The sequence below is a fragment of the Rhamphochromis longiceps genome, linkage group LG10 (assembly GCF_057381845.1).
Source record: "Rhamphochromis longiceps isolate RC_006_pf linkage group LG10, R_longiceps_female_GT1.1, whole genome shotgun sequence".
NCBI classification, from domain to species: Eukaryota; Metazoa; Chordata; class Actinopteri; order Cichliformes; family Cichlidae; genus Rhamphochromis; species Rhamphochromis longiceps.
The window spans coordinates 22,287,169-22,307,728 of NC_140566.1; the positions used below are offsets into that span (position 1 = coordinate 22,287,169).

The 20,560-nt window shown below is 40.3% G+C and overlaps 2 protein-coding genes across 2 annotated transcripts; one reads left to right on the forward strand and one right to left on the reverse strand.

The window, feature by feature from the left end:
* Positions 1–384: 384 nt before the first annotated feature.
* On the reverse strand, positions 385–4,828 carry LOC146660917 (cytokine receptor common subunit gamma-like). The gene is made up of 8 exons (XM_085419652.1): positions 4,762–4,828; positions 4,312–4,402; positions 3,853–4,019; positions 3,487–3,629; positions 3,222–3,387; positions 2,836–2,929; positions 1,825–1,885; positions 385–1,315 (listed from the first exon to the last, which is right to left on the reverse strand). Exons 1-8 carry the CDS (start codon positions 4,826–4,828, stop codon positions 1,058–1,060), a joined length of 1,047 nt encoding a protein of 348 aa, XP_085275778.1. The 3' UTR covers positions 385–1,057.
* A 1,157-nt stretch (positions 4,829–5,985) lies between these two features.
* On the forward strand, positions 5,986–19,339 carry LOC146660918 (sodium/hydrogen exchanger 6-like). The gene is made up of 16 exons (XM_085420997.1): positions 5,986–6,397; positions 6,819–7,018; positions 7,174–7,251; positions 7,414–7,490; positions 8,097–8,209; positions 8,318–8,423; positions 9,674–9,815; positions 9,968–10,073; positions 11,385–11,473; positions 12,805–12,918; positions 13,214–13,325; positions 14,468–14,621; positions 14,716–14,746; positions 14,838–14,926; positions 15,286–15,391; positions 16,908–19,339. The coding sequence occupies exons 1-16, from the start codon at positions 6,121–6,123 to the stop codon at positions 17,235–17,237; spliced, it is 2,124 nt and encodes a 707-aa protein (XP_085277123.1). The 5' UTR covers positions 5,986–6,120; the 3' UTR covers positions 17,238–19,339.
* The last annotated feature ends 1,221 nt before the right edge of the window (positions 19,340–20,560 follow it).

Sequence of the window (20,560 nt, forward strand, 5' to 3'; positions counted from 1 at the left end):
TGTAGTTGTAAGTTAGTGAGGTGATATAATGAATTGAGTGATGTAAATTTGATGTATCTGCTATATGTGAGCAGGAGAAATTTGTTTCCTTTGATCTTATGGTATTAATATTGCTGGTTTTGTTTTGCTCCTAGCTCTTACGGTGTCTTCACTGAATGTTTCAATAAAAACATTTCCAATAAAACCTCTGTGAAGCATCAGTATAAGAGACCATCATTCAGCCAGGGATGCTACACACAGTGTCAAAGTGTATCATGCAATGCAAGCTTCAAGTACACAGCTTCACAGAATACAGGTAATGCCTTATTATAAAGTGTGTGTAGACATGTGTGATGTTTTATTTAAAAAACAAAAAAACAAAAACAAAACTAGCCAAAATCATGGGATTTATTTTCCAACCTAACACATTAAAAGTCAATAAATACAATGCAATAATATACAACAACTTAAATAAGTGCTTGCGAATGAGCTAAAAGGTTTTCCAAGACCTTATGTAAAAAAATAAAAATAATGGGAATGATTAACAGTAGAATGTGCTGCAGTTAAAATCACTGATATACACCAAACGGAAGCATTTTTCACAATTTGTGTTCTTCTGGGGGAGTAGTGCAAACATCAGTTTGATTTTTGATATGCTGAGGAAATTCAAAAACTTACATCATGGAAGCAGAGAGCTGATCGCTGCACCCTGATTAATACTCAAGAATGCATATCATCTAAAGTATGTTTTCAAGAGTGTCAGCACTTTATACCACCTGTCTTAACAAAAAGGAAAAGCCTTTTATTAAGATGGAGTACTATGTATCTGTGAGGTTAAAGATTTCAAAGAGATGTTAAGGTCAAGTTTATTAAACTAAAATCTGTAGTCTGAGGTTTTATTTAAAAGGCTAAGCTCGGGTGTAACTGATTAAATACCTCCAGCAAATATTGGGTTTCTTCACACTGGGAATTGTTGTAAACCCTTCTAATAATCACTGTCACCAAGCAGGAGATGTATCAGTGTAACAAAGTCCCGATAGTTTGGCTCAGGCAAACCTAACCCTGGTTCACGACCTGCTTAGTCAGAAACCTGCAGCACCTCCTCAGATGGAACTTGGGAGCTGGAAGAGGACAAGGGGACATACAGATCTTCTGCATCGTTCACATCGATGGACACAGAGCAGTGGGTTTGGTTGGTGCTGACAGAGGAGGTGGAGTCGTCAGAGTTCATGCTGTCAGACTGGGAGACGTAGTTGTACTCACGCACAGGGCAGACCTGCTCATTGTAGCTTGCTTTAAAATTTTCTTTCAGACCTTTGGAGAGCTGAAACCAGTCCTTAAAGAAGTGGGGAAAAAATCTTTACATTAATTTGACAAATAAATGCAACAAACTGGATTTTTGAGTTACAATTGTTTAATGGGTAACTCCTTCCCCAGAGCTCTACGCTGAAAAATCATTTGAACACAAGAGTATTTATATTTTTAGCCATTAAGTGGTGCTGTTCTCAGTCTACTGGTTCACCTCTTGATCTGGACAATTTCATGACTATTAAACTGTCTGCCAGGACTTCTACAGACATTTAAGGTTCCCAGAAGATGTGAACTAATGCTTTGGTGCTCTTTTCTACTAATACTGAATGGACTATCATGAATCGTGGCGTTATCATTAACATCAAAGCACTGTGATACCCAATACGGTCTCATACAGCCACTAACATGCATATTTATTACTCTTCATTTTATTCTTTTAGTATCTTAATTAGTTTTCTAGCTTTAGAAATCTAGTAAGAAATCTTGTGTGACTGGGAATTGGAAGGATAAGACTGACCTCTGGATGTTACTAACCTCAATGTCATGAAGAATCGGGGATGGTTTGGGAACTGCAGGGATCAGGATGATTTTGAGCCTGTATGGGAGGTAGGGACACTGTTACTCTCGGTTTTTCATAACAAGAATATTTGCATTCACTTTGTTCACGCTAACACCTCAGCACTGTAACTGAGTGGGGCTGAGCTTTCCGGATCAGGAATCCGAATGCATGATGCAGGACATCCAGTAAAAGTCAAATTTGCATTCACAGTTCGTACATGGCTTGGTAGCACACAGAACAAAAAACTCAGGCAAAGAGCAAAGAAAACAGATGACAAGAACTTAAAAGATCAATCAACAAAGAGCAAGCTGGGGCAAAATGCAAGAAGAGGGAAAAGAATGCATTTGGGAAAGCTCGAAACACCAGTGTTTGGAAACCCTGACTACAGTAACAACCTGGAAACAATAAGCAGACTGGATACTTTAGCTGAGGTAAAACAGGAAAAAAACAGGAAGTTAAAACAACCAAGACACAAATAATAGGTGATGTCTGGGATGGATAAGGGGGAAGTGTTGCTGTGACTAAGCTTATGTCAGCCAGCATCATCTGGGGTTTTTAAGCCTCGGGCAGAAAAGCCTGTCTGCATGTCTTACAGGTGAGAAACCACATTCCTCTCTAAGACGTGTGCCAGTGGTCCAGTGGTCCACTCACCAGAGGCCCACCAGCACTGTTTGTGTTGAACCCTTTTGGGACCTAACTGAAGGTAGAGGCTTACAAGTAGCCATGGCATGGCGACCCTAACCCTAGTTTTGGTGATTACTCAGTATCCTAAGTAAATTCCACAGAATTTGAGGATAAAAAAAATCTTGCGCAAACACTTTTTAAGGTCATGAACACAGTGGGCATTTGGGTTGCTGTCATATGCTGGTTCCAATTCTAATCTACGATCACAAAATCGCATGGCACAACTAAACTGACTTCGTGGCACATCAGTTGGATCTGTGATCTGATCACAGATCAATCATCTGATTTATGGAAGAACCCACCTTTCACGTTGCAGTAACATCACCACCAGCAGGATGAGGGTGATGGCACCCACCACATAGAGCAATGTCATCCACAGAGGCACTGAGTCAGAGTCTGTGAGGAAGAAAAAAGAAGAATATTATTTGTATAAATCTTTTAGCTCTAAATATTGGGGCACGCATTGTTAGGAAGCATAATTCTGAATTTTAACCAAGCATGTTGGGGTCAAACAGTAACTGAAATAAATCTAAAGTTCTATACGAACATAATTTTTTATTTCTGAAAACTACAGAAAATAAGTCAGCTATACATAAGAAAAAAACATCTGCCGTGTTTAAGCAGTCATTCAATTACATTTTTGGGGAAAAAACGACATCTTTTCTTCATAACATGTAGAATTTTTAACCTATGCTGCTGTTGGATCCCCAGAACACAGGTTCACTCCAATCACTCCAGAAGTCAGACGATCCACAGCCTTCATCTATTCTGTTCCGCACTTGCAGCTCATATCGGGAACTTCCCGAGGGCGAGTTGGTGCAGTACTTCTGTATCTCGGGGCTAACTTTAGAGAACTAGAAAATCAGATGGATTTTAGAAAACACAAGAAGAGAGAACAAGAAGGGGCAAACAAAGCAATAAATTAAAAAGGATGAGAGAAACTCTTTTCCTACCCCCCAGTTATTGTTGTTTGTCCTGAAGCGGACTTCACTCTCCACACAATGTAGACGAGCAGGAGAAGTGTGGTTCCAGTAAAACCACAAGTTAAAGTCTGATCCATTGAGAACAGTCAGGTTGGTTGGTGGATTTAACTTGACTGAAAAGATACAGACGTGTAATAACATGAACAAACATGCCAGTATACATTATACTTTAAGGCCTCTTTCATGTCAGAATACCCACAATTTTCTTGGAAATTTTTTTTAGATTTAAGCAAAAGTGTAAATAAAAAAAATCCCAATAAGTACACTAATTTTTCCATCATTATTTTATTTGTTATTTTAAATACAGTTATGTTCCAGGCCAGGGTAAATACATACCTCGGTTTTTAAGTCCATGTGTCTCCTTAAATCTATCCTTGCCATGTACCAGCTTGGTGTTAAAAGTCATGAATCTGTCGTGAGACTCACATGGCTGGATGCATCCAATGTTCATGTTGTTCTCTGTCAAATACTGTGGGCAGCTTTTTTCTTTCTTATTGAAGAAACTGTGTAGAAATAATAATAAAAAACAATCACGCAAAGTACTGAGCCATATCTACTTTAGTATTCATCATGACCAAATATGTTCATATATGTTCATCATTTATTCAAAAATGTGTTGTTGTTGTTTTATTTGTTAGGGCCTAGCAATTAAATATGTTTAACTGTTAAGTTTATCAGAAAAATAGAAGAATTTTCATTACATCTTCCACTGAAGCACAACCAGCCTAATTCTAATCTGATGAATTCAGAAGACGTCACTGAGATGTCCCACTGCTGTTATCAGCGGTTACCCACCTACTATAGAAGGTGTAGTTGACCTTTGGTGTCCCCTTCTTATTCCAGGTACAGGAAACATTTTTCAAATTGATAATCAAGCAATCCACATCTGTTAAAAATATGACCAATTTGAGAAAATGATTTTCAGAAACTGATAATGGTTAGACATATAAATTCTACATAACAGTAGAGTCAAACACCCATGACCTTAAACTGATTTTAATTAATTTACATAGCAATTATTTTTATATCAAGGTACAACAACTCAGGTCCTTTCTTCATAACTGATTCGCTGTTTTAAGGAAGCTGATCAAATACATATTGAATGCTAGCCGCGCAGGAGATAATATATGTAGATCTGCCAAAAACAGACTCACTGACTATTCAGACACTTGTACTCAACCTTAAAAAAATGTCATCAGTAGACTATAATTTGTAATAACTTCGATCTTGTGTAATTGATCTTACCAGGGGCTTCTATGGCAAACACAGGTCCGATCAGACAGAGAAGTAGAAGCAGTCTCGTCGGCATCATGGCGCACTAAAACAGGATGTTAAGAGTACTTTTGCAACGTTACAACTCCGACTGTTGCTGTTTGTCTGACGTAACTGAGCCGACTTTTGCGGTGTTGTTTCTCATCAGTTCCTGTAGTTAGACCAAACACTGCGATGATTTATCACTTCCTTGTAACATAATTAAAGTTGACCTCAGACAAACAAGAACAACAATATTCAGTCAGTTAACAATATTCATAAACTAAAATATATTATAGGCCTGTTGTATGTAACCTACACTTACAAAAAATAAATGAATAAATAAAATAGTAACCTATAATACAATAATGAAATATGAATCAAGTTTTGGCTATTGTTTGTAATAGCCATCTATTATCTATCTTAGACTTTTAACAGAAATAAAGACCAAGTAGCGACAAGACTTGTGTCTTACAGGTGTTGTCTGAAAAATGTCCAAACAAAGGCAAAAAAAGTTACAGAACAAAGTTATCTAGTACGTGTCTCAAACTACATGAAAAACACATTTCTGACCGACTCTGTGGTGACATGGTGAAGTGATATAAATACAGCAGGGCTATATTTACTCATATTCAGAGCGAGGGTGTCAGCATTCAATAGTAAGAGAATTAATCTGAAAACTCTGACTTGGATCTACGGGCTATTTAAGCAGTGCTAATCTGCTTTGCAGCACCTGTTAGGCTTTGCTGCTAACGTGGCGCCATGTGTGAGTGTGGAAGTGCTGTGAGAGAGAATGAGTAAGCCTTTAACTTACTTCTTTTAAATAATTTAAATAATTTAATCATCTCAGCCTCTTGAAAAAATAGCCTTTGAAAAAAGTAATAAAAAGAGAGCAACGGTTACTTTTTTAAGTGCGGAACTTGAAAGAATTTGCTAAAATATTAACAGGCCACACACGTTTGTGTTAATATTCACCCCTCCTCCTTTAAGTAGGTATAAATTATTGTGACTTTATACTGCTTTAATATAAATTCACTATAATTTACAAGTTTCTTACTTTTTTAAACGACGCTATCAGTTTCCATTTTTTTCATGTCCATTTTTAGTGTATTTTATGAGTGGATTGATTGTGCAACCTTCACGCGTTTATGTGTAACTTTGCCCTTCACACTGCTTAAGCAACGTGACGAGCTTTTATTTTGAAGAGCCGGAAGTCCCAGTGTTTTGGTAACGGCAAGGAAGGACCTGTCATTTACCCTGGTCCAGCTAATTTCTAATCTAATCAGCTGTTTCCCGGCAAAAAAAACAGCACTAATTTAACAACAAATGTAACTGTTTGGACACAGAGACAAAATGGGATTCACACGGAGTCGCTTTCTTGGCGGTAAGCCGTCGAAAGCGCCGCTGCTGCTGCCTTTTCTGCTCACAGTCCTGCTCGTCGGGAGCCAAGGCGACGGCGGTGCGATGGACAACGGCGCAACTGAGAGGATAGCAGAGGAAAGCCACCGACAGGACAGTGCCTACCTACTGATATTCATAATGCTCTTGACGCTCACCATACTAACCATATGGCTTTTCAAACACCGCCGATTCAGGTTCCTGCACGAAACAGGGCTTGCCATGATCTATGGTAAGGACACCGAGCTAGCCCTCATATCAGTCCATTAAACGTAGCTTTAATGCTAGCTGAATAATCTGACAGGTAAATCTCACGTATCTTGGGCAGCATACTTCTAATCAGAGTGATATCCCTAATAAAAAACAGTTGCAACAGAATACACGATAATGGGTAGTGTATTGCAACAATAAATGGCAAACAAATGACTAGAGATGGGCCCTATAATTCCTATTTATAGCTATTAAATTATCCTTTCCTTTCAAAATAATAAAGTTCACTTCTGTAAGAATAATTCTCCTATCAGTATTGGTTGATTCAACAGTTTTAAATGCAATCTCAGCCTAATTTCCTCCTCAAATAATAGTTAACTTCAAATCCTGTGCTGCCTGTTCTGATTTCACTTGCTCTTTTCTCTTTTTCCACTTTCCCAAAGGACTGTTGGTGGGTGTGATCCTGCGGTTTGGCATCCACGCCCCCCAAAGCATGAGCGACGTGATTCTCAGCTGTGCCGTTAACGGCAGTCCTGCCACTCTCTTGGTCAATGTCAGCGGACGGTTCTATGAGTACACTCTGAAGGGGGAAGTTGGACAGGGCAAAGGTCACCAAGTGCAGGACGATGAGATGCTGAGAAAGGCAAGGGAACAGATGGTGGAGGGTTGAAGTATTGGCCGTTTAGTGTGCATGTCTCACACTAAACAGTCTGTTAAGCGAGATATGTATGTCTCATAATGTAATGAAAATGGATGGATGGCAATTAAGTGCCTAACTAATCTTACTGCTTTCCTCAGGTGACCTTTGACCCAGAGGTGTTTTTCAACATTTTGCTGCCTCCCATTATTTTCCATGCAGGTTACAGTCTGAAAAGGGTAAGAGTGTCAAAAGGTTTTATATAAAGATTTATGTAAGTATCTGTTATTAAATATATAGCTGTAAGGGTTTATATTTGTCTTTAATGTTTTCTTTTTAAGATTATTCATTTGTTCGTAGCCTCTTTCTTAAAATAAACACCTGCTCTCTGTCTTTCTCAGAGACACTTTTTCAGGAACATCGGTTCTATCCTCGCCTATGCTTTCATCGGAACAGTTATATCCTGCTTTGTTATTGGGTAAGTCAAGTAAACATCTCAGAAGTTAGCTCAGAATAGGCCAGAAAATAATGCCATGCAACGATAATATTGACAATAGTAACTTAGATTTATATAGCTGGTTCCAAGGTTTGTGTAGCGGAGGAAAAGGTCAGATAAATACTGGGAAGCAAGAGCATGTAGGCAAGGAGATAGATCTTTTAGGAAATATGAGACTTTCCCAGGAGCTGGTGTGGGTGATGTGTTACTGGGACTTTGTACAAGTAAGAACTCTAGGAGCTGATTTCTGAAGATACAGTAGTCCAGGCGGGAGGTGATGAAAGCATGAATGAGGGTTTTAGCTGCAAAGTCTGAGAGTACTGGCCACAGTCTGGAGATGTTCTTCAGGTGGTAGATGGCAAATTCAGAGATGGATTTAATATATGATGTGAATGAGAGGGTGGAGTCCAGGATCACATCCAGGTTGCAGACCTCTGAAGATGGTGAGGGTGAGAGAGAGTATCCACCCACCTTAAGGTGCAGATCGGCCCGGTACATACCACACTGCAGACCTTGCATTCCTACATGTGATCAGATTATTGCTGAATAGTAGTGGTTTGAGTGTTTGTTTGTTTTTTTCTCTCCTAGACTGATCATGTATGGCTTTGTGTCCTTCATGAAAGTCGTGGGGCAGCTTGGTGGAGATTTTTACTTTACTGATTGCCTCTTCTTTGGGGCCATCGTTTCAGCAACAGATCCTGGTAGGTACCCACATCCAAAATTAACAGAGAAGATAAGCATCTGATTCCATTTTCAACAGCTTTCCTGTTATTAATTAGATGTTTTATACTCTTTATTTTCTGTCTCAGTGACAGTCCTCGCCATCTTCAATGAGCTAAAGGTAGACGTGGACCTCTACGCTTTACTGTTTGGGGAGAGCGTCCTCAACGATGCCGTCGCCATCGTCCTCTCCTCGTACGTATTACTGACGCACTGAAGCATCGGTGCCACATTAACGAACAATTTTTAATGCCCGCCACAAAACAATAAGTGCTTTTTAAGAGATATTAGTTGATATAATTGGTGCAATGTTTCTTTCTGAAGCTGTAGCAGTTTAGGCTCAATCAGCTGGGGCTTTTTGCTAAAGTAATTACATTTTGGTGAACAATTCAGCTCAAACTGTTGGAACCTGAGTTAAATCTGAGTTAAATAAATTTTTATGCAGAAGAAAAACTGTTAATTTTGTGTTTGATTCCTTCAGTTGGGCTCCCAATAGTGCCAGTTTTTTCATATTCATTACAGACAGAAAGAACAGATACAGTTGTAATTATAATTTCTAGTTCTTTTCTAATTAGTCCCATAAAACCTGTGCTTGCATTGAGCTAACTGTGGCAGAAATGGCTTTTTTGTATTGTACACGCATTAATCATACTAACATCAGTCCCTGTCATTTCACTGCTTACCTGTCTCCACCCATCTGTGTCATTCATCGCCTTGCCCGTACGTACGTATGTATGTAGTGTTCTCCTCCGCTTCGAAAAGCTGGGAAGGCATGGTGCTGGAGCTGTGCGCTCCGCAAGAAACGAGAGCTCACTGTTACCTGAGGTGTCCGAGGAATGGCTGGGAGAAAACCAGACAGTGACTCCTCGGTGGGTGGGTTGGTCAGGGGGACTGCGTGGTTTTTGCTTTTGTTAATATTTTAGAACCTCAGACATTAGAAGGTAGGCTTCAGGATCATCCTTCATCACCCTCCCTTTCATTCCTGAGACGCTGCAGCCCTTTCATATCCATTCCTACTTTGATTTTTGATTTTTAGATCACCCACCATTTCTAGAATCACCAGGAAACCCTTTATTCTTATGAAGTTTTTAGTCATTTAGGCTCATTAAAGGTTATTGCAGAATATTAACCTGATAGAGTTCAAATGAAGCATGCAAGACCTTTTATTTTTTCATTTATGACTGTAAAACCCAACTCCACATATTTGAAGTCTTTGCAGATATGTCCAAATCATAACAAAGTTCATCTGAATTAATGATGAGACTGGTAAGAGAAGCCATTCTTGGAGTTGGGTTGCTGCATTTGTGATTTCATTCCTGACGCTATTTTGTGAGCATGTGTTTGACCAGCTTCCCTTTCCTTAGTGAGGCCTTTTTTGTAGTAAAGCCCCACTTCCTTTTTTCTTCTAAATGGTTTTGCGTGCATGCTCTCTGTCTTCCCTGCAGCTCCATTGTGGCGTACCAGCCTGCAGGCGACAACAGCCACAGCTTTGAGGCCATGGCCATGTTGAAGTCCTTCGGCGTCTTTCTGGGCGTCTTCAGCGGCTCTTTTGCTCTCGGTGTTGTTACAGGAGTTGTGACCGCCCTCATATCCTTTCACTTGTTTCTTACCATGACATATTTTACATCTACATTCACAGGTGTGTGCAAGAGGTAAATGAATAACGATACAGTTTCTCCCTGTTTCCAGTGTATTAAAGTTGCCACGCCTCCTTGTTTGGTCCCTTAACTTTCCATCACGTCACCAAGTTTACTAAGCTGCGGGACTTCCCCTTGTTGGAGACGGCGCTCTTTTTCCTGATGTCCTGGAGCACCTTTCTCTTGGCGGAGGCCTGCGGGTTCACAGGTAGACCTGCAACAAAGTCTCCTGCATGCAGTTGTAACAACACTGCCTTCCGTATTTGATTAGCAGCTGCAGCAGTGTGGGAGATAGTGGTTTCACCTTGTGAGTTTGTGCGTGTGTATGTGCACAGGCTTGGTGACACATGCTTTCACTGGAAACTACCCTGAAGGAGTCATTTAAGTGCTCTGTGGAGGCACAGAGTCTGTCAGCTTATCTGTGTGTTTCTTAGGTATTTCTCTGTGTAGTATTTTGCAAAGATCAGTCAGGTCTGAGAAGTCATTGGTCTTCACAAGAAGACATCTGATATCGATCTTGTGTTAGTCTGAAGCTTCATTTAAAACACAGTTGCTGGTCTACTAAGTAAAACTGACTGTTTTACTGTCTTTTCTGGGGAGCGTGTGGCATGCTGCAATATGATGGATTTGAAGGAATTTTATCACTTGCTGTTCAAGCATTTGCATTAACAACAAAAGGTTACAAATATCTGTTTGGAGTGGACACTAATAATAACATTTAGAAGTTTTGTTCTCCTAAACAGGAAGATTTAGATAAGGACACAGGCTTTGTTTGCCTTCTCATGGTGCCAGTTATCCAGTGTCTAACTGGAGAATTCATTTTTGTCCTGTCAAATGACAAAACAGCAGCAACAACAATGTCTATTTAGTCTGTCTCTCAGTAGATTCCTACCCATCTGTGCTGACTGTGGCTCTCAGCTCAGTTCTCTCGATAGTGAGTAAAAATAAATATATACAGTAAGTAAAATAAATGCCCAGTTTTCTAAAACTGCAACTTACTGCGGACAGTTTGTGGGCTTAAGATACAATTACTGATGAAGAAACATGTCAACAAATACACGATACACACACACACACACAGTGCTTGGTAATCGTTGGATTTTCATCTCTGGGTTTGACTGACAGTAGCAGAACCGCAGAATCTCACCAAGCTTATAATAATAATGGATTGGATTTATATAGCGCTTTTCAAGGCACCCAAAGCGCTTTACAATACCACTATTCATTCACTCTCACATTCACACACTGGTGGAGGCAAGCTACGGTTGTAGCCACAGCTTCCCTGGGGCAGACTGACAGAAGCGAGGCTGCTATATCGCGCCATCGGCCCCTCTGGCCAGCACCAGTTGGCGGTAGGGTAAAGTGTCTTGCCCAAGGACACAACGACCAGGACAGAGAGCCCAGGGATCGAACCGGCAACCTTCCGGTTACAGATGCGATTCCCAACCCCCTGAGCCACGGTCGCCCCCAATTATCGACCTACCGATTGCTGATGTGGGATGACTGTGTGTTCTTTCAGGTGTCGTTGCTGTGCTGTTCTGTGGGATCACTCAGGCCCACTACACCTACAATAATCTCTCACCAGACTCTCAAGACAGGACCAAACAGGTGAAATGCAGTATAACTTATATAATGTGCTTGATCCCATTGTTTTAAATTCATTTTCAAGCAGCAGTTGTTGCTGCGCTGTTGCATTTAAAGATCTGGTTTGCAAAGAATTACATCTGTGAAATATCTTGAAAGGAAGGATGACTTACAGCTTCTCTGCTTCTTGGGCATTAGCGCAAGCTTGGTTATACTTTTTGCCAAATTTGCAGAAAGTTCTGAGAAATCCACGAGCTGCTATCATTTATTCACAGAAACAGTGAGCTGATGGAGCTGATGTGGCCGACTGCTCCGTGTCCTGCAAACTCAAAGCTCTGTCTTCTGTTGAAGCTAGGACATCACAAAGCTGCACGTTCATATCAACTAAATGTTAATAACCAGTTACTACAATCATCAGTATCAGTTCATGATAATGCAGGATGTTTGTGGATATGAGTTTATCATAGTTATGTGTTTCTGATGAGTTAAAGGTGATATGACACGCAGAAACTTGTGGTCACCTGACTCAAAAGCAGCACTGAGATAGAGATATGACAAAAAAAGAAGCAAATGTGGGAAATGGCTTTCAAGTGTCTGAAAACCAGCTTAAAATATTTATGTCGGCTTTGAAATGTTTAGTTTGCGCTGGTAAGGCACAGCTTTTACTTTGAAGGTCTCTTTTAACGACTGCACGGGCAGCAGCTGCAAAGTATTTGCAGAAAATCTGCATCTTCCATGCAAACTACAGTGAACTGCGCGAATCTGTCCAGAGCGAGCACAAGGAGGTTTTTGGTGCCAACAACCTCCATTAATCATTCGCCAACTGGACAGTGAGTACATATTTTCCCTAGTGACTAAAGGTTGCCAGTGGGTCACCAACCAACCTATAGTCCTGCGTGACTAGGCCTAGGGGAAGACATGTCCAAAACATCAGATGATTCGCAACTACATGCACACTCTCATGCACAGTCAAAGTTAATTAAAAGCTGACGCTTCATTGTAGTGTGCGAGCTGGAAGAATGTTTATGAGGGGACTCTGTAATACAGGTTATTGATTTTCACTGCATTCTGTCACTGACAAGCATGTTCTGTTGGTGTAGTGGTTAACATGTTTGATTGGCAAGCCCCTGCAGAACAGGCGCATCAAATGTAGCTTCATTAGAAAATGTGACAAGCATTTTTTAAATGACCTCTCCCGAACTCTGGGTCTTCCAGAGTCGTCATTGGTCATTGGTCATATGGTGCGCAAGAATATTTTGGAAATTTTTAACTGTTTCAAATAGAAGGAAGTGTAAAAACTGGGGAAGTAGCATATATAAATGAAATTCAATATCCGCTTTTCTCATCCCCTTCAGTTGTTTGAGCTGCTGAACTTCCTGGCAGAGAACTTTATCTTCTCCTACATGGGTCTGACGCTCTTCTCCTTCCAGTCGCACGTCTTCAACCCTCTCTTCATTGTCGGAGCCTTCGTATCCTTTACTCTGCTGGTGGTTAAGGAGTCAGTGGCTCTGCGGTGCATCAGGATATAGGATAAAAACCTTTTGTTTCATGTGCCTTGAAAAATATTTGATATATATTTATACCGTTACAATTGAACATCTATTTCATGTTTAACCAAGGCCAAAAATAACATCACGGACACAAGCAAATCAGCATATCAAAGCTTAGTCACCGCCGAGCTGGTGTTTACGTCTACGTGTGATTATTTTCCATTCCAGTGTTAGAGTTCCTGTGTTGTGTCCTTGACCTTCCTGCGCTGTGTAGGTGGCAGTGTTTCTGGGCAGGGCTGCAAACATCTACCCTCTGTCCTTCCTCCTCAACCTGGGCCGCAAGAACAAGATCGGATACAACTTTCAGCACGTTATGATGTTTGCAGGTACATTAGCATAAAGCTGTTTATCAGGCTTGGACTCAAACCATGTTTCTCCTCTTAAACCTTCAGTTATATATGTCAACGGTTCATTAAGTACGCTGAGAAAACTTTTGGAACTGCTCGTTAGCATTGCTACATATACCAGCAGTCGGAGAAGCAAAAACACCCACACCATCGCACAGCACATGAGCTTGCCAGGAAATAACTGAAGTAGTTAAGCCAAGAACAGGATGCATTTATTATTAACTTTTATTAAGTTAATAATAAACAGACAAAAGGCACGCTGCCGCACTTTAATGGGGAATGCGCACAGGAAGAGACCAGCAAAGAGGAACGTTAATAAAGTTCAGTGACTTGTAGAGCTGTTATAGTTAATATTCATTAGGTGTGGTTTCAGTTTGAGTGTCAAGGCTGTGATGGTTTGCACATGTGCAGAGGAGCAATGGTGGATATATTGGACAAAGCTATGTTAAAGATGGGGCTTCCAGACTTCAAGACAATGTAGTGAAGGAGGACACAGAGAGGGTTGATGTGACAGAGGGGGATGCTAGAGATAGGGAGAGGCAACTAGTGTGCGGTGGCAACCCCTAAAAAGAAGGAGGATTTTTCATTTGTTTCCACAGTGGGTGTACATGTTTCAGTTTTGATTTTATCGTCTAGAAGAATTCAGTTGAAGTTTCATTTTCATTAGTCTGAGTGGGAGTTGTGTATTTTATTAGCATATTGTTGGTGAAAGTTCAAAGGGTAAACGGCTCACATTCACAGAGAGGCTGTAGTTATTTACACCAAAGCCTCTTTAGACTTAATGAAAGTGACAAAGACTGAAACCAAACTTTTTTTAATACTTGACGTCGGTCACCTGCACATCTGGAGCCTGAAATGTCCACCTTCAACCAACGATCAGCTACACATCACTTAATATGTGAAAGATGCTCTGGTTTTTCCAGTTGTTTTCACACTACAGGGCACCTGCTTTGTTTCCCGCAGACTTAACCTAAACCTGACCGCGAACGGTCTTCTCAGAATGACTTGCATTCTTTGGACTTGCTTTCTTATTTGCTTACATATGCCTATGTATCCACAACATGAGCAATAATTAATAAAACGTTTTCACCCATCCTTGTTTTATTTTTCGTCTCCTCTAGGTCTGCGTGGGGCGATGACCTTTGCACTTTCCATTCGAGACACAGCGACTTACGCCCGTCAGATGATGTTTTCAACCACGCTCCTGATCGTTTTCTTCACTGTGTGGATCTGTGGTGGTGGCACCACACCCATGCTATCTTTCATGAGCATACCGTAAGCCGGCCTCCGTGTATCTTACTGTTTGTGCTGCATCACCTCCGCTGAACTTTGTCAAAGTACATGTTTTTGTTTTGTTTTGTTTTTTTAGGGTGGGTGTGGACTCTGATCAAGACAACGCTGTGAGTTGGTGTTGAGCGCCGTATTAATTTGTCTGATTTTGTGATGAAATAAAAATGCACGCCATGTCATTATCATCCTTCTGCTGAACAGAATTCAGGCGCGTTGGATGGGTCACAGCGGAGGAGCACCAAACACGAGAGCGCCTGGCCTTTTAGGATATGGTACAACTTTGACCACAAGTATCCTTTCAGCCTGATGCGTTCACCTGTGGCCACCAGAGGGCGCTCTTTACAAACTTCTAGCACGTAACAACACAGGAGGTTCAGAGATAGAGTGATGATATTTATTTTACTATGTTTTATATCGTGCTTTTCACAAAGGTGTTTGTAAAATGTTAAACCTTTTACTTGAACATTTCAGCTAAAAAATGATAGTAAACCATAAAATGTGTTTTAAGTTTCACAGTGATGTTGTGAAACAGAAATATTCCTTTACTTGCTGCGGTTGAAAACCTGGTTGAGTCATTATTGTTACAGCTGAACCAGACTGCTTTAAAATGGTTATATTGTGCACTCCTTGACACGAGCTTGTTCACCAGCTACCTGAAACCTCTCCTGACACACAGCGGTCCGCCTCTCACTGCTACTCTGCCTGCATGCTGCGGACCACTGGCTCGATGCCTCACCAGCCCACAGGCCTATGAGGTTTGGACATGAAAAAGAATTATGAGTTATTCAGATTTACAGGACTGTAAAAGTCTTCAGCCACCTCTCATTTATTTATATTTTCCTTCTAAGGAGCCAGGCTTTCTTGTAACTTTTTTTTTCTTTGAAGTGCTCTTTGAGAAAATAGTTCTCCAGACTTTCTGAAGGCTTCTCAAAGTTTTTCTTTTGACATTGGCTGCTTTTTCACTCCCTTTTTTCCAATGAAGTCCATGTTCCTGACCATTTTCAGAGGAATGTTTTTATAGTTGTTCTTTGTTTTTTTTTTAGTACACTTAAAAATTATCTATGAATTATTCAAGCAGAACAAACTTACCTAAACTAAGAAAACTTGGCAAACAAAAAGATTTTAAATTGTATCTTTAGGCAGTCTGTCACAAAAAACACTATTTGTTCCCTTTTTTTTTTTTTTTTTTTTTAGTTTAATCTATAGAAAAAGCCATGTGACAGGAATAAACTAGTATTTCTGTGCCATGTCCTTTAAAAAATATCAGAGGATACTGAAAATTTGAGGATTAAAGAAGAAGCGTTAACTCTAAAAGAAACATCTAAAGCAGATGCGTAGTATCTGATAATCATTTTTAGGACATAGAAAAGAAATCAATAAAGACCTGACTCAGGACCTGAGACATCCATCTGGACCTTCATTTGATCATTGAAGGCTCATCAGTAATGGTCTCAGTGGAAGGGTGCCTGACAAGAAGCCCTTCTTAAGGAAGAGTGACAAGGAGAAAAGGCTGAGTTATGCCAATTACACAAGAACTGGACTCAAAATCAGTGGCAACAGCTCTGATGGAGTGAGGAACCCAAGTTTGCAAACTTCTGTTTTAACAATGTGTATAGAGGAGGTCAGGAGACGGGTACAACAGTGAGTGCTTACGGCCGTCTTTAAAGCACGGTGGAGGCTCTGTCATGGTTTGGGGCTACATTTCAGCCAGTGGTGTTGGGGATCTTATCAAAATTGATTGATTGAATTATGAAAGCAGGTCAGATTTTGATCTACGGGCAACAACTTCATTTGTCAGCATGACAATGATCCCAAACGCACTGCCAATGGAGTAAAAAAACACAATAAAACACTTTCAGTCATGGATTGGCCTCCCCAGAGCCCAGACCTCAACATTATTGAAGCCGTGTGGGATCATGTTGTCCTTCAGGAAGCCTGGAGAACTGTTCCTAAAGACTATAAAGAAATAACAGGAAAGCTTCTTAGAGTTCAGGCTGTGTTGAAGAATAAAGGTGGTCACACCAAATATTGACTTACTCACTTACTTTACTTCACGCACTTTGTTTCCATGCATGTTTTCACATGTTTCAGTAAATCGCTGCACCTATTTCCCATTTTCCCAACAAAACATAAAGAAATAAGGCATGACTCACGACTTTTGCACAGTACTGTACATGCAAACTTACTCATACTGATCGAGGATAATTCTTAATTTTGATTAAGTTTCGTGTGGAAGCATTCACGGCCGCCTCTTCTCTTCCCACTCGCCAGAATGAAGGTCAGCTCCATGACGACGACTCTGACTTCATCCTGAACGATGCCAGCGTGAGCTCCATGTACGCCGACGTCACCGTCAGCACGGACGCGTCCGGATCCCGCACCGTCAACCCCAAGCACTCCTCGACCGCCCGCGCCGGGGGTGGTGTAGGTTCTTTCGATGAAGGTCTGGATCACGAGCTCTCCGTGGCAGAACACGAAGTGGCGATCCGGGGAACGCGGCTGGTCTTGCCCATGGATGACCCCGTGGAGGCCCCGACTACCGTCACCCTGCCTCCACCACCCTCCCCCCCGCGCTCTGAACCTCACAGGCACAGACTGTAAGAAAGCTGCCGCTCTGAGGACACAGTTTGTTGTTTCCAACTTAAAGTAAAAAAATACACACCATACATACGACTGATCAAAATAATGACATATTTAAAAAAACAAAACAAATGAATTCTTTGGGATTTTCAATCAGAAAGCACAGATTGATTTTCTCACCACCAATCCATCTAACATGCAGTTTTAAAATAGTTTGAGCTTGATTTAAGTCGGGATAACTGTGACACTGAATGTGACATGAGGGACTTTTAAATCAAGAGCTTCTCGATTTTATAGGTTACATTTCACCCCGTATGAGGAGGCTTCATTTGCTCCTGTGTTTATCCCACACTGGTGATATGGCAGCGCTCTCTATAAACCTAGCTGTATACACAGTTCACATTTTTCCAGCTCCTTTTGTGTGTTTCTACCTAAAGATAAGCACCACGCATAACACTGAAGGGCGTTAAAGCCCATCTACACTACAGTTTGGTAACTAATCCCACTAACATATCCACAGACTGGCTCACTTTAACACTAGTTATTGTTCCCAGAGTTCATCAGCAGTTCAAGCATGTGATTAGGAGATTATCAAAGGAGGAAGCAAACAAAGACCTGAGCAGAACAAACAGGCAGGTACTGATTAAAGAGAACGAACTGCATCCACACCAGTGCCCAGGAGCATCTCCACCATCTTAGATTTTAGCACTGCCTCTAAATCAGTCTGTTTACGGTTTGATTTATTTATTTAACATTGATTTCTTTAACAAAATGATTTATTTATATGCTGATTCATTTAGTTTATTTATTATCTATTTATTTGTATTTTTGTGTAAGATTTCTTTTTGGTGAAAGGCTCCTATTGCGACTTTTTTCCGAGGGGTGGAGGGCGTAATAGCGCTACAGATTTCTTCACAGGTGGAGGCGATTATTCCTTCCTGGACTGTATGCATGTTTAAAAAAATGTCTCCTTTCTGTACTGTAGCAGAAGCTGTAACTTTATATTTGGAAACTAGAGCTTCCCTGTGTGTGTATTTTACGTGTGTGTGTGTGTGTGTGTGTGTGGCAGTCTGGCCAAGTATACTGATGTGGTTATTAGGGCTAATATTAGTTTATTTCTCGATTTTCTGCCTCCATCTGGTTGAGTTTAAAAAAACAAAACAAGCTTCTATGTGTTTGTGATGTCTCATCAAAGAAAACTGACAGCTGGCTGAACTGTTATGAATTAAAGTGCCTATTCAGAAGCTCATTTACTTAATGTAGATTTGTACATATTTTGATTTGCTAACATGCAGTAAGGTGATTTTTTATTTTATTTTTTAATTTAATTTAATTTTTTTGTATGATGTAAAATCTTTTCGACTGATTAGGCCATTCATTGACTGCCTGTGGTGTAACTCAGTACATTCGGTCCTAAAGAGCCCAAAAGAGTGCAAATGATATAATAAATAATGTTGTGCTTGCATTAATGGATAGAAACACACATATTTTTCAAACGTAGGCATTCTGTGATCAAAGTTCCTAAGTGAAATTTATCAAAACGCTTATGTGACATGTGAAAATGAAGTAACAATGAGCGGATTCTGAATGTTGAGGGGACGTTACTCGAGCTCCCGGATGGTGGTGTTCCCTTATTTGGGAACCAGGCTCATCAAATATGTTCTGACCTCACTGGGAGATGTCTCCTCAGATAATCCACACCCTTGTTTGTGCTCACCAGGCACGTCTCACATAGCTACAACTATTTTGATGCCTAAAGAGAAAGTCGGTCAAAGTTAGACCTCTTAAAAAATATACATGGGTTTTAATTGTGCCGAGCTCCAAATGTGTTGTCTTTTTGATCTTCGAGCAGTATTGAGGTTTGAGATTCTTACACAAATGTGGACATGCACCTCTTTGAATATTTGAAATATAAAAATTTGCTTGTGGAAACTGTGTATGTGATTGTTACACCTGCAATGGGTTGATAAGTGGATGTTTTAAAAAATGTTGGAGATTATAATTTCAGATGAAATTAATTTTTTCCCTGTTTAGTCCTAAAATTATTAACAACAGTGTGTTTTCAGTCTGACAACTTGTGAGTTCTACTGAAATTAAATAAAAATACTTTTAGTGATATTAAATGGAATAGATTTTTCTGCTTTTACACACACACACACACACACACACACACACACACACACACACACACACACACACACACACACACAGTCATGTGAAAACTTTGTTTTTCACATGACTGTGTGCAGTCCTGTTACTGAGTACTTGGAACCACCTTTAGCACCAATAATTTGAAGTAATTGTTTTCATTCTCTCACGTCACTGTGGAGGAATTCTGGCTCGCTCTTCTTTACAATGGTGCTTCAGTTCATTGGGATTTTTGGGAGCATTCATTTATGCACAGCTCTCTTTATGCACAGCATTTCAATCAGGTGGAGGTCTGGGCTTTGACTGGGCCATTCCAGCCCTGAATCTTTTCTTTTCCAGTCATTTTGCTGTAGATTTGTTGGTGTGCTTGGATCTTTTTCTTATTGCTTGACCCAGCTTGGCCCAAGCTTTAGCTGTCAGACAGATGGCCTCTCATCTGGCATACAGAGGAGTTCATGGTGGACCTCAAGGTGCTAGAGCCTGTGGCTAAAGCAAGCACAGATTGTTACCCCTGAGCAGTGCCTGGCTGCTACTTACTTTTCAAATTTCTATGGAAGCAGGAAGGCTGTTCTTAGTTTTTCCACAGCATTTCTGTTCACATGACTGATGTACAGTATATATGTGCATGTAGCAAGATTTATATTCTCAGTCCTCAGCTATATGAAGAGCAGGATGGGACACCAAGTATGTTTAATATATATATATATATATATATTTACAATTGCAGTAAGCATCTTCATGAGTGATTAAGTGTAGCTTGCACGAAGTCTTTAAAGGACAAATCAAAATGAGATGATTGAGAAATTGTATCTTTTTGATCTTTACAGTGTGTTTAGATTATGTTTATAGAGCTGAAACCAAGTTTTTGTGTGTGTTGCAAAATCTATGTAGCGTGGCTATGTAACTCTTTAAAAAAAAGCATGTAATGTACTGAGTTCCTGACGAGCTCCGTGTGTCGTTCGGCTGTGGAGTATTTGAAATAAAAATCTCTACCATGCAAAGTTTTTTTGCATTATATATTATATTTATAAAATGTCGGCGCCATCATTTAACTAGGTCGTGGACTTTGAATATTAATTAGATACAAATTGCGCATAAAGGTATAATATTTCTGAGTGAAAGCCTGCTGACTGAACTTCATATTTACTTTTATTTTGAAAACCCACTCTTCTTTTCGAGGCTTCGCGTGGGCTCTT